The 13,043-nt window shown below is 36.6% G+C and overlaps 1 protein-coding gene across 18 annotated transcripts in view; it reads right to left on the bottom strand.

Moving 5' to 3' along the window:
* Positions 1–13,043, bottom strand: part of DLG2 (discs large MAGUK scaffold protein 2) — a 2,068,078-nt gene that overhangs the window by 308,294 nt on the left and 1,746,741 nt on the right. For all 18 annotated transcript variants that reach the window (XM_082343299.1, XM_082343288.1, XM_082343300.1 and 15 more), the window contains one exon: positions 7,060–7,162. In XM_082343299.1, the coding sequence (XP_082199425.1) occupies positions 7,060–7,162 (103 nt within the window). The remainder of the gene's footprint in view (positions 1–7,059; positions 7,163–13,043) is intronic.

The raw sequence follows: 13,043 nt of genomic DNA on the forward strand, positions 1-13,043 counted from the left end.
AATAAATTTATTTAAAAAAAAAAGAATTAAGAAATTTACTAGCTGCTCAACTTTAGTAGCTATGACAACTTTTAAGATATTGAACTGCTTTCCTATCTACAGGCTGACTGAGCTTCAGCTCCCCCACCTGTGAAATGAAGAAGCTGGACAAGACGGTATTAAAAGGATTCCTCCAACTCTTAATTTCTATTTCTCAATGATTCTGGTTAAACCACACAGAATGCATCAAGTTAACTAGATTGTTCATTCACTTCTTCTTAAATCATGCAAAAAAATGCAAAGAAAAAGGATGTTATGTTAGTGACAAAACTTTCAAGTAATGGAATTTATGCTTCTATACCACCTGAGGTCAGGGGTCATGTTTTTTATCTAGAATTTAATAACTGAAGGGTTATTCTGATAATACCTTACCCATTCTAACCTTTTCTTTTTGTAGGTAAGAAAACTGAGACTCATAAAGATGAATAACTACCACAAGGTCACACAGCTAGAGTTAGAGTTGGCATTAAAATACTGGTCTCGTCGAAGTCCAGAGTCCTGCACAGTACTTTCCACTCCAGTGCTCATCTTAAATGTTTCCTGATGATGGTGATGCAATTTCCGATCAAGACCCACAGTTGGACCTTATGAATCTTGCCTGGGCATTTAAGATGCAGTTATTTGTACTGAGAAAATATTTCAACATGCCACAGCTGCTCATTCGTATGCATAAATCTATGTAGACCTTGATTTAAATAAAGAAATATAGCTTGCATTGCAAGTAGGCTTCTTGGATGTTGTAAATACTCTCCTTTCTGAGAACTTTCAGAAGGTGTCAATATTCTTCCAAGGTTAAGTTGCATATTAATTTCAAGCTTTCATTGTATCTTTTACCCTATAGAGAAATGCACCATGGTCTCCAGCTCTGGTTTAAGCTCGATAACTTAATTCAGAGTGGTTACTCTGAAGATCAGAGTTTCACTTCATGCTAAAAAGAATATGTACTTTTCCCCCCCTGAATTAGCTACACAATTTAAAAGAAGTAAAAAAGATTATTTAAATTAATTTCTGCTTTAAAATATAGTCAGTTACTCAAAGAAAATTTATAGTGATGGCTGAACGACTTTTTTTGATTCACAGAGCCATCCATTAGGATGGGGTTCAATCTTACTTCATCCCAACTCACTGCTTCTTTAACTCACTTGCAGGAGAGGCCATAATGAAAGAGAATGAAGCCTGAATAGGTTCACTGTGTCACTAGCTGAGGAGTTCTAGCAAGATTTATGAATTAGCTTGATAATCTGTATTTAGAGGGGAGGGATAGGCAAAGTAGAGGTGAGTGACACGTGAACTTCTTAGACCCCCTGCAGCTTGATCTGTTCCTAGTAAAACCACTGAGCTATGACCAACCATTGAGTGACACATGTCAGAAATCAAACCTTGTGATATAGCCTCATGTGACTTTGCCCAGTACTCCAGGTAGAGGGAGTCCCACCCAATAGCGTCAAATGGCAATTTTTGCAGGGTCCCTAAGTATTCTAGAGCAGTGCTTCTCAAACTTTAACGTACATACAAATAACCTGTGGATCTCGACAAATGCAGATTCTGATTTAGTTAGCCTGGGTTGGGGTTCAAGATTGTGCCTTTCTAACAAGCTCTCAGTTGCTATCCATGCTGCTGGTTCACCAACCACACTTGGCAGACCAAGACTCTAGAATAACTCATCTCTTCCCCCAGTTTCCTACATGGCTCATTCCATCACTTCTTTTAGGTCTCTGCTGAAATACCACCTTATTAGCAAGACCTTCCCTACCCACCATATATTTCTCTGTCACTATCACCTTTATTCTTCTTCCTATTTATTTATACTACTTATCACCATTTGACAAATTTTATATTTATTTGAGAGGGGCTCTTTGGTTTGCTGCTTTATCATTTTCCTAGAATGTTGACTGAGGCATAGTAAATGTTCACCAAAAATCTATTAACTGAATGAACATGGCCACTCTGCCACAATTCCATTCCATAAACCAGACCACACTTATGAGTCTCCAGGCAATAATCAACTCTGTCCTTTGGGATTTTCCTTTAGGAACTCAAGTATTCTGTTAAAGAATAAAAGGTGGAGGAAATCAGGCCCCTCCACTGTCTACTCAAGTCCCTGCTTGCTGATGGGGACCAACATCGACTTTCTCCTTCCTACTTGCAGGCCCTTCTGAAGCCCTTGCAATGTCCCCAGCAGTGCCCTGAGTAGCCAGATTAAAGGCCAGGGGATATTGGTGGCTTTCATGGGGACAGCTTGGCAATTAATTGTCTCCATTTTGTGCTCTATCCAACAACTTATATTGTTCATTTGATTCTCCTAGTGAATATCTGATTGTTTGTTATTTCGACCTCAGGCAGTAACCTCACACTAAATATAGGTGCTATTATATTAGTGAGAAGGCAACAAATGCTGTAAAGATTTGTCCCAATCTGACCCAGGGGAATGTTGTGTTAGTCTCTTTTTGACAAATGTATAATTAGGTTGTAATCAATGCCTTTTTAATTCATCAATGATGTTAAAGTTGAGTTACAGAGCTTTAAAAAATGAAATGTGAGACTTTTAATAGTCTTTTCTTTGTTCTATATTACAGAGCAAGAGCTGTGGATTTTCTGCAACGCAGGAGAAAGGGAGTTTACCCATTAGGGTTGCTAAAGGTTTTGTAGCAACAACAGCAAAAAAGGCACCACCTAAAAAGAGCATCAACACCAAATGTCCAATATAGGGATTCATTTACCATTTCTGCATCTAATATCAAAACCCCAGGGCACTCATTCAATATTCATTCAGCAAATATTTCTTAAACATCTACTATTAATATTTGCCAACACACTAAAGATATTATATTGCACTTCTAAAACAAGGGGAGACACATTTGATAACTCTTTAATAAAGCATAGTCAAATTCATATTGAGCACATTAACATGGGAGATAAAATGAGTGGTAGAAGGGTCCTTGCCCTCTAGAAGCTTACTTAAGTGGAGGAATGTGCAAATCACGACAAGGGACACACAGGTGTCTGAATATAGGTCTAGGGAGCTCAGAGAAAGAATCAATCAACATTGATTCAGCAGATTAAAGATGACTTTGTAGTGGAATTGGCATCTGAGGGCCTTCAAGATGAGCAGGAATACTACTTGTGGAGAGGGAGAAAAGGGAATTCCAGGCAGAGGGACCCACATAAGCAAAGGCCCAGAAACATGGCAGCTCAAGACGAAGGGCAGGGGCAGGGAGCAGTCCTGTGAAGCAGAGCCACAGTGAAAAAGGATGATGCTGGTGGGTGGTGGTAGGGGGAGGGGGCATGGAGGTTGGCTGGGACCATACTGTGAAAGGCAAGGAGTTTGTGTACAGGCATCTTGGGGTGATATCTTCTAGAATGGTAATTCTGAAAGCAATGAGGAAGATGAGTGGGAGGGGTAAGGAAATGGGTGTATATATATGTGTGTGTGTGTAGCGAAGGTGGGTGGGCATTATGTTTCCTTTTTTCCAAGTAATGTTGGAGTAATTTCACTAATTGAATATAGGTAATTGAAATTTTTACGAGAATTAATTTCTCAAATTGCTTAAGTAGAATTTATTCTGAAGTATCAGATACATGATCCTTTTTTAAAAAAAAGAGAGAAAATAACTTTATTATTTTCTTTCTATTATTAATGTAATACCTGTTAACTTCAAAGTAAGCATGTGACACACATTGGATAAAAAAAGATGGTAAAAATGGATCACAATCACACCATGAGAAAGAAACATTTGTTTGTATGTGACTCTTTAAATTTGGCTTCAATTCTGCCACCTAGAACTAGGCATTGAATAAGACTGATGATGGATAGAGTAATTCAGACAACTGGGGCCAAGTTCATTTTAGGCAGAAGTGAGTATAACAAATTTGGCCTTACCCTGTGCAGTGAAACTTGCCAAGGAAGACACTTATTGTTATATTATGATAATTATAAATTATTTATCATTATTTCAAAAAATGTGCTAAGTACTACAAAAAATACAGTTGGAAATGGTTTTGTATTTTGCAATATACACTTATTTACCACTTGTTTTCTGCTTTGAAGCAAAAATGAAAAAGTGCAAGTAGTAAAAATGAATCCCTTCAACCTTCAATTACTGTCAAGTGGAAAATCAAGTACTGAAGAACGGTAAACTTTTCTTCATTAGTTCAACAACTTTTTAAGAAATACCAGTTATATGTACAACACTGAAGATAAATTTATCAGTGAACAAAACATAGGTTTTGGTGTCTGCACGCTTAGAACTCACAATCTTATGTAGCTTATCAAGATATTCTTTCTCCCTGCTCTCTGGAGTAGAATTCTCACCCATTTTTCAAAGTCTGGTTCCATTTTCCCACTTCCATGAAGTACTCTTGTACTGTTCTGGTTCCTGCAGGTTTATTCCTTCTCTGACATTCCATAATTCTTAGAGATGGTGCCATTATCATACAATTTTGGTTATATGTCATCAGGAACTGATCTCTATTAAATGTATCTAAGTCTCTTTTCCTGAAGGAGATAAAAAGTTCCTTAAAGACAAGGACCTGGGATAGGGGTAAAAGTGGAATTTTCTGAATATCTAGTAATATTGAGCAAGGCATCTAGAATATTCCTGATAAAAGTATTTGAATGTAAGTGAAAAACATTTTTGCAGAAAGCCTGGTTCTTGACCATGTCACAAGAGATGTCAATAAAATTTGTCTTAGCATGGATACCTCACAATACTGGTGCAAATTAAGGGGACTTGGTAAGAATTTCCTAATGGAATCTCATGGTATACTCTTCTTTTCACTTGTTATTTTAAAGGCAAATTGATCATTATTTTTTAACTATGTCATATAATTTACATGTCCCTAAATGATCTAAACAACAATCCAATCAGTTTTCCATTTCAAACAATAGTTAAATTAAGCTATATTAAGCTAAATTAAGTTAAATTAAGAATAGTTAAATTCTTCTCCCTTTGCAAAGGGAGAAGAATGATTGCTTGATGTTGCATTACCACATTTCCAACTGATTTAAAGCCATGACAAATTAGAATGCAGTTAGGCTATTAAAATAGGGAAGTCATTCTGTTGAGTCTGATTTGTACTTTGGCATTTTGAAATACTAAGCTTGTTGTTGTTATTTGCAGGTTTCTTTAGAAGCACTTTAAAAATCAATTTATTTGATTTATAAGACATGCTTTGAACAGGCATCTTGATAAAGTACAGCATAGTATCCAAAGTGAGTATATTGCTTAAAGGAAACAAAGCTGTAAGGACGCTTAAGATGAAGATTTATGCTGATAGAACTAGGACATGCTTGTCCTTTATTGTAACTTTTAAAGCTTGGAATCATTCTGTTCAAGGTTATTTGAATGACTGTCTTCACTATCAAGAGCTTCTAATTGGTGTAGCTATGGTTCTGACCATCTTATCAGTCTCCAGAATTGTTTGAGATGAAATTTTTCAGAAATGGGAAAACAGTCAGCGATATTTATGCTTTGCATCAGATTATGGTGTAGGGCATAGAGTTTGAGACCCAAAGATAACAGCTATCAAAAAAATGGAAGAATCCCATGAACAAGTTCTTACTCTATATGAAGTAGAATTTGTTCATCAAATTGTGTTAACCCAGATCTTTTTCATTTTCTGTTTTACAATGGGTACTTTGGAGCTGTTTATTCCTATTAGAAGACATATCTACTAATTTTTAAGAAGTAGAAAGACTTGTCAAAACTGTCTGGGAAGAAAATGTTTCCTTGGTGCTGTCAACATCCATCTTTGACAAACACAAATCCCCTCTTCCCAGATGGCTCTCTGGCCATATCTGGGCTAGGCCAATAGAAGAAAGCAATTAATACTTTTTTTTTTTTTTTGGTATAACTTAATTGCAAATTCTAATTCTAAAGTCAGGCAAAGTGAAAGTGACATACCAAAACACATAATGGCAGAATGTTTTCTTTATTCTCTCGTAAAACATGTGGTTGGCCACCATTAACGGCAAAACCTAAGATGTCACAGGAAAGACACAAACCTCAATCTTCTGAACATCAACAGACCAACTGATGCTAAGAAAGAATCATTTGAAAAGGCCAAAGAAGCTCTTTATGCATGTGGATGCACAAAGGCTCTTCCTTGAAGGTCCCTTGTACTTTCATATTCATCTGTTAAATTCTCCTCTCTGCTAGCCATGTAGACCAAAAACAATTAACTACATTTCTTGAAGACAGAACCATATTCCTCTTTTTTTTTTTTTTTTTGTAAAGTCTAGTCCACAGTGATATACATAACTACATTTCTTTAACAAAAGAGCAATTAATATATATAAATTTGCTAAGAACTCAATTCCACAGTAGGGAACATCCCAACTGTCTCACTGATCCTCATTCTGATCGCAGAAACAGATATTGAAACCAATCAAAAAGCAGGTTTGGCTAATCTAATTTAGAATATCTCACCAAATCTCAATTGGCTAATTCAACTCATGACATCTCACCAAGTCTCAGGGTTTACAGTGATGTATTCCAAGCAAGGGATAGTGTGGCAGAAGAGGCAAAAATAAAATAAAATAAAATAAAATAAAATAAAATAAAATAAAATAAAAATTCCACATCAAGGACATCCAAAAACCACGTTAGTGTTAATAAGAGTAAGTCAATGCCACAAGGAGAGACTATGGTCTACTGATCATGGTCTATTTCTGTAGATGAGATCTCTCCCCCTTGCTTCCTAAATCTTAATTGCTTTTATAGTATCCATTGCTGACCAAAGGTGCATACCAGATAAGAATATAAATGAAATAAAGCTGATGCTACTTGTTATTTGTTTAAATTCATACTTTCAAACAGGCCTTTCTAACTGTTGGATGTTTTCCTTGGAATTAAGAGTAACAAAGCCTCATGTTCTTTGGACATAAACCACAAATTTTTCACCATAGATTGCTTTAAAAAATCTTGTGGATGGTGATTGGTTAATACCGGTGATCAGAAATGCAGGCACCCGTTCACACAGAAACACATCAGAACACTGTAAGTTTGAGTTCTCACTGACCTTCAGGTTGGTATTGTGCTATAATCGTCACCGTCTGTCCAGCCCCCTTTAGTGCTGCAGCAGCCTGTTCATGGGATGCTCCACGAAGGTCAATGCCATTCACCTGAAAGAGGGAAGCCGGAGAATTTTGGTATTTCATAAGGCATATTATTCTGATAGAGGGAAAAAGTTTCCCAAAACTGAGAGGCTAAGATTATGTTACCTGCCTCAAAACCCTTCATGTCCTACCCAGGCATTTGAGTGTTAACCTATCAAATTTCATGCTCTTGATAACTTTAGTTAGCAGAAACATGAAATTTCACCTCGGACGTTTGTGCCATGGTCTGAATGGGTTGAAAGTTTTGCCTACCCATGTCCAGTAAGATTTTAGTGTGTGCATTTAATATGCTTCTATGAGTTTCCTAGATTTCTGGGTTATATAGGAGCCTTCAAAATTAGAAGGAAAACAGGATAATAAAGAAAGACACATGTAATGTATGTAGACAAGTATGTGCTGACAGAATAATATATTCATATGAGATTCTGGGGAGACTGTATGGAATGGGGCTGGCTGCCTGCCAAATCCCTCTCTTTGGTCATATGCCTGGTCCTGTCATCCTGAGCTTGGTTAGACAGCCCTGAGCCTTGTTACCAAAATAAATTTGACTGCCCCATTTCTTATGTATAATTCCAGAATGAATTGTGACAAAATGAAATAGAGAATGCCAGGAGTTTATGTTGCTCTTGCTAACTCCCATTTTGGGGCCCTTGCCAAAAGAGAAACAGAGCATCTAAAAATTAAGCACAAAACTCTGCCGAGAGGGAAAAATCACTCTGAAGTCAAATTTAATGAGACGCAAAAGCTAAAATCTTTCTCAAATCAATTCAGTCTAAGCCAACACAATGTAATTACTAAGTGCTTTCCAATGACAGGGTTCTGTGTGTGCCCAGGAGAGGGATGGTGGATGGGGAACAAAGGTGAACAAGACAAGCCCCTAAGAAGCTTTTCAGTTTCAACTGAACACACAGAGTCCAGTTTTCCAAACTACACAGCTGATATCTGAATTCTGTTTCCTTTTACTTCCAGGGAAGATGGCTATGGAACATGAAAAAGAATAAAAGAACTGATCAGCTTATCTACACATAAAATATAGAATCTTATTTCACTTCTCATCAGTCTTCTTTGACAACGATATTGAGTGGTGGATGGGGGTTGCCACTGAGTTTTCCCTGTCAGGCCTGGAACATCTGTAATCTTTAATCCCACAAGCTGGTCCTCTCATAATAACTTTGTTAAAGTCTCCTTATTCACTTTTACTAATTTCATGGCTTTCTATTCTGGTGAAAGCATTGATTGGCTTTCTATGCTTACTGAGAGCTTTGATTACACGGTAACACTGGGAAGTCCACTGAGTGAACCTGGGTCTGGCTGGGCCACTCCTTACTAGCTGAGTGATGGTCATATCACCTCTCTGAGTCTCAACTCTCTCCTGCCTCAGGGAGAAGGGACTGTTAGGCTCTTTGAGTCTAAAACCTCTTTGAACTATAAAATTCCAGATTTAATCCTTATTAAATAACAGTCATTTCAGAGACTGTCTAGGTGTCGATGAGTCAGAAGTATGACTCAGAGAGCCAGAAGAGACAGAAAAGTAATTTGATCTAGGCTCCTGCCTACAGGAAGCTGAATGCACAAACGTCATAGGCCGAATGACCTCTTCTTTTGTCAAACAATTAGACTTAACTTTTTATTAAAAAATAATATATGATCATGGTAATGAATTCTTATGTTTCAGAAAGGTGTAAAAAGAAAAGTAAAAAGTCCCCTCACCACCTTCACTCCCAGAAGTAACCACCATTAGCAGTTTTTAGTGTATGCTTTTTAGAAATCTGCTATATGCAGGTGCAAGCAGGTCGCTTTATCGCGATTTGTTTCTATTTTATATTTTAATATATTATTGACTTTTAATTTAAACAGATAAGATCATATCATATATATAGTTGTATAACTTGTTTTTGTTTAGCTTTTCATTTAACAATCTATTGTGGTCATCATCCAATTCAGCTCATATCATTCAAACGTTTAACAGGAGCCTAGTATCCCATGGTATGGATGTACCAGTATTTTTTCTGTAGGATCCCTTCTGATGAGGTTGAGGCTGTGTCTAGCTTCTTACCATTAAAAATACTTATGGGGACTTCCCTGGTGGCGCAGTGGTTAAGAATCCACCTGCCAATGCAGGGGACACGGGTTTGAGCCCTAGTCCAGGAAGATTCCACATACCACGGAGCAACTAAGCCCATGTGCCACAACTACTGAGGCTGCATGCTGCAACTACTGAAGCCCGCGCGCCTAGAGCCCGTGTTCCGCAACAAGAGAAGCCACCGCGATGAGAAGCCCGCGCACCCCAACAAAGAGTAACCCCCATTCGCCGCAACTAGAGAAAGCCCGTGCACAGCAGCAAAGACCCAATGCAGCCAAAAATAAATAAATAAATAAATTTATTTAAAAAAAAATTCTTATGAAGGTGTTTCTGAAGGATAAATTCCCTGGGAATACACTTCTTAAGTTAAAAAGTATATGCATTATGTTTCTTTTAGTTTGCTATTGTACATTTAAAAAATATTTATTTCCTGAACAAACAGAAACTAATAATGAAGAGAACAAAAACAGGCCATAATCTCATTGCCCAGATAACATATTGATATAAAAAATATAATTAATATACAGTCAGCCCTTTATATCTGAAGGTTCTGCATTGGCAAATTCAGCCAACCTCGGATTGAAAATATTCGAAAAAATTTCCAGGAAGTTCCAAAAAGCACAATTTGAATTTGCTACATACCTGGCAACTATTTACACAGCATTTACATTGTATTAAGTATTATAAGTAATCTAGAGATGATTTAAAGTATATGGAAGGATATGAATAGATTATATGCAAATACTACACCATTTTATATAAGGGACATGAGTATCTGTGGATTTTGATATGTGTGTGTGTGTGTGTGTGTGTGTGTGTGTGTATGTGTGTGTGTGTTGTCCCTGGGGACAACTGAGGGATAACTGAATGTACATAATGCACATATGTGAAAATTAAAGCCATACAAAAAGGTATAAAAATAAAAGCCTTCCCCTACCTCTAATTATTCTCTCCAAAGGTAACCATGTTAATGGCTTCTTGTATATACTACCAATTATTTCTGTTATGAATATAAGCAGGTTTATAAAATTATAATTTAAAAATTTTACACAAAAAGATAATATTTTAAATATTGCTTTATACTTTGATTTTCTTCCATTTACTAACACATCTTAGAGAGCATTCTTTTTTTATTGAAGTATAGTTGATTTACAATATTATATTAGTTTCAGGTGTATGCCCAGAGATTCAATATTTTCATAGATTATACTCTATTTAAAGTTATTACAAAATAATGGCTATATTTGCCTGTGCTGTACAATATATCCTTGCTGCTTATCTATTTTATACATAGTAGTTTCTTTCTCTTAATCCTGAGAGCATTCTTCAGTCACATATTCTTATACATTATCTTATTCTTTTTAATAGCCATGGAGGGTTCTATTAGTCAATGTAAAGCTATTTTACCAGGGCACAGTTGATGGGCGCTTAGCTTATTTTAGTATTTTGCTATTACAAACAATTTTATAATAAATATCATCTAACAGTAAGTTGTTGGATAAAGGGTATGAGTGTTAAATTTTGGTAGCTAATGCCAAGTTGCTTCCAAAAATGTAGTATTAATTTATACTCCCACAAATAATATGATTGGCTACTTCCTCACACTCTTGTAAAAATTGCTCATACCCTAACATTTGACCTTGGCCATTCTGATAGGTAGACAATTATATTTTTAAATTTTGCATTTCTCCAATTATGAGGTTAAACAGCTTTTTATATGTTTGTTGGATATTTAAATTTGTTTTTATATAAAACGCCTGTTCACTTATTTTGCCTTTTTTTTTTTTTTTTTGCTTTGGGTAGTTTGCGCTTTTAAAAATTTATCTGCATATTAAGAATATTGGTTCTTCATCTCAGATAACTATTGCAAATATTCTTACTAGTTTGGTATTTGTATTTTTTATTATTGTATTTTAAGTATTTAAACTTTTCCCTTGTATGTTATTTCTTGCCATACAGAAGTTTAAAATGTTTTATATAGTCACATTTTGTTTTCCTTTTTAGCTTTTGAGTTTTGTATTATATATTCCCTTCTCTGATACATACTAAACAAATTACCCATGCTTTCTTCTAGTACAACCCTGGTTTAATTTTTAGCCATTTAATCTTTGTTGTACTGGAAAATATTTTGGTGTTTGATGTGAGAACCAGGTGAACACACCCTTTCTTGGACCTTTCCTTTATAGTGTCAGACTTCTACGTCTTTCAATATTTTAACCATCCTCTGAATTTCTCTCAGTTAGTGCACTAAGGGGCCATGAAAAAGTGGGAAGGAACAAAAGATTTGGAGTCAGAGAGAACTAGATTTGAACCCTGAGTCCACCAGTTATACCTAAGTAACTTGGGAAAGTCATTTAACTTCTTCAAACCTCAGCTTCCTTACCTGTAAAATGGGTATAATATCTACCTGCCTATCAGGGCTGTTGCATGAAATAGATGAGACAATAACTGTAAAGCCCTTAACACAGAGCCTGGCGCAAAGAGGCATTCAGGAAATGATATCTATTATGCTGTGAGTATTTCTTCAAAGAGTTGTGATCATAAGTGATGAAATAAAATCTAATGGAAATGAACGAATACTGAATATAATGTTTGGGTTACTTCATGGTTTTCTTTTCTTCCTTTTTTTTTTTTTTTTTTTCTTTTTTAGGAACAATTTCAGCACTGGAAGAGCTGTTCATCCAGTGCTTACACATTAGAGATGGTTTCCATAGGGGAATGGACCTGCCCAAAGTAATATCAGAGTTAGCACAGGGTCAGCACCAGCCCAGAGTTTCTTTTGCCCAGCCCAGGCTTCTTTCCACTGTAGCAGATGCGCCCTATTATGTGTGTTTGTTTTCCACTGGGCCAGTATTAATCAAATCTTGCTCATCTTGGACCTAATTCTACATGGGTCTCCACATTTGATGCTGCGGTTATCCTGAACAATACTACATTGCCCGTGGCCCTGTTGATTTTCCTCCAGGTTTTAGCAAACATGCTTTCCTCCAGTCTTTCAAACTTTTCAAGGTCACTTTGATTCTTATTTCTATCTCTGAGGTTTGAGTTTTTATCATTAATCTTTGCTCAAATAACATTTCAGAGGCATTCAAAAACAGTTTACATTATTAATATGACATTTTAAAATACCAAGTATGATACAGCCTCACATATTTATTATTTCTATTTTTCTACTTGAGCTTTAATTTTCTCTTCTTAAAGCATGGACTGGGAGATTGGACGCCATTCGTTACTGTTGAGATTAACAATGATAATCATTGGTAACAGCATGAGGCATGCTCATATATATAGGAGATTTTTATACATTATCTTGTTTAATTCTCAGGAGGCTGGGATTATTTTTCTGACTTTACAAATAGGAAAACAGAGCTCAGAACTTCCCTGGTGGCACAGGGAATCTGCCTGCCAATGCAGGGGACACGGGTTCTATCCCTGGGCTGGGAAGATCCCACATGCCACGGAGCAATTAAGCCTGTGTGCCACAACTAGTGAGCCTGCGCTCTAGAGCCCGTGAGCCACAACTATTGAGCCCACAAGCCACAACTACTGAAGCCCGCCCGCCTAGAGCCCATGCTCTGCAACAAGAGAAGCCACCGCAATGAGAAGCCCGTGCACTGCAATGAAGAGTAGCCCCCGCTCGCCGCAACTAGAGAGAGCCCGCATGCAGCAACAAAGACCCAACGCAGCCAAAAATAAAAATAAATAATAAAAAAGAAAGGTATCATTATAAAAAAAAAGAAAAGAAAACAGAGCTCAGAGACAATCACTAACTTGTTCAAAGTTAAGTAGTTGGAAGAGGTTAAG

Source organism: Balaenoptera borealis (genome assembly GCF_965194805.1).
Source record: "Balaenoptera borealis genome assembly, chromosome: 11".
NCBI classification, from domain to species: domain Eukaryota; kingdom Metazoa; phylum Chordata; class Mammalia; order Artiodactyla; family Balaenopteridae; genus Balaenoptera; species Balaenoptera borealis.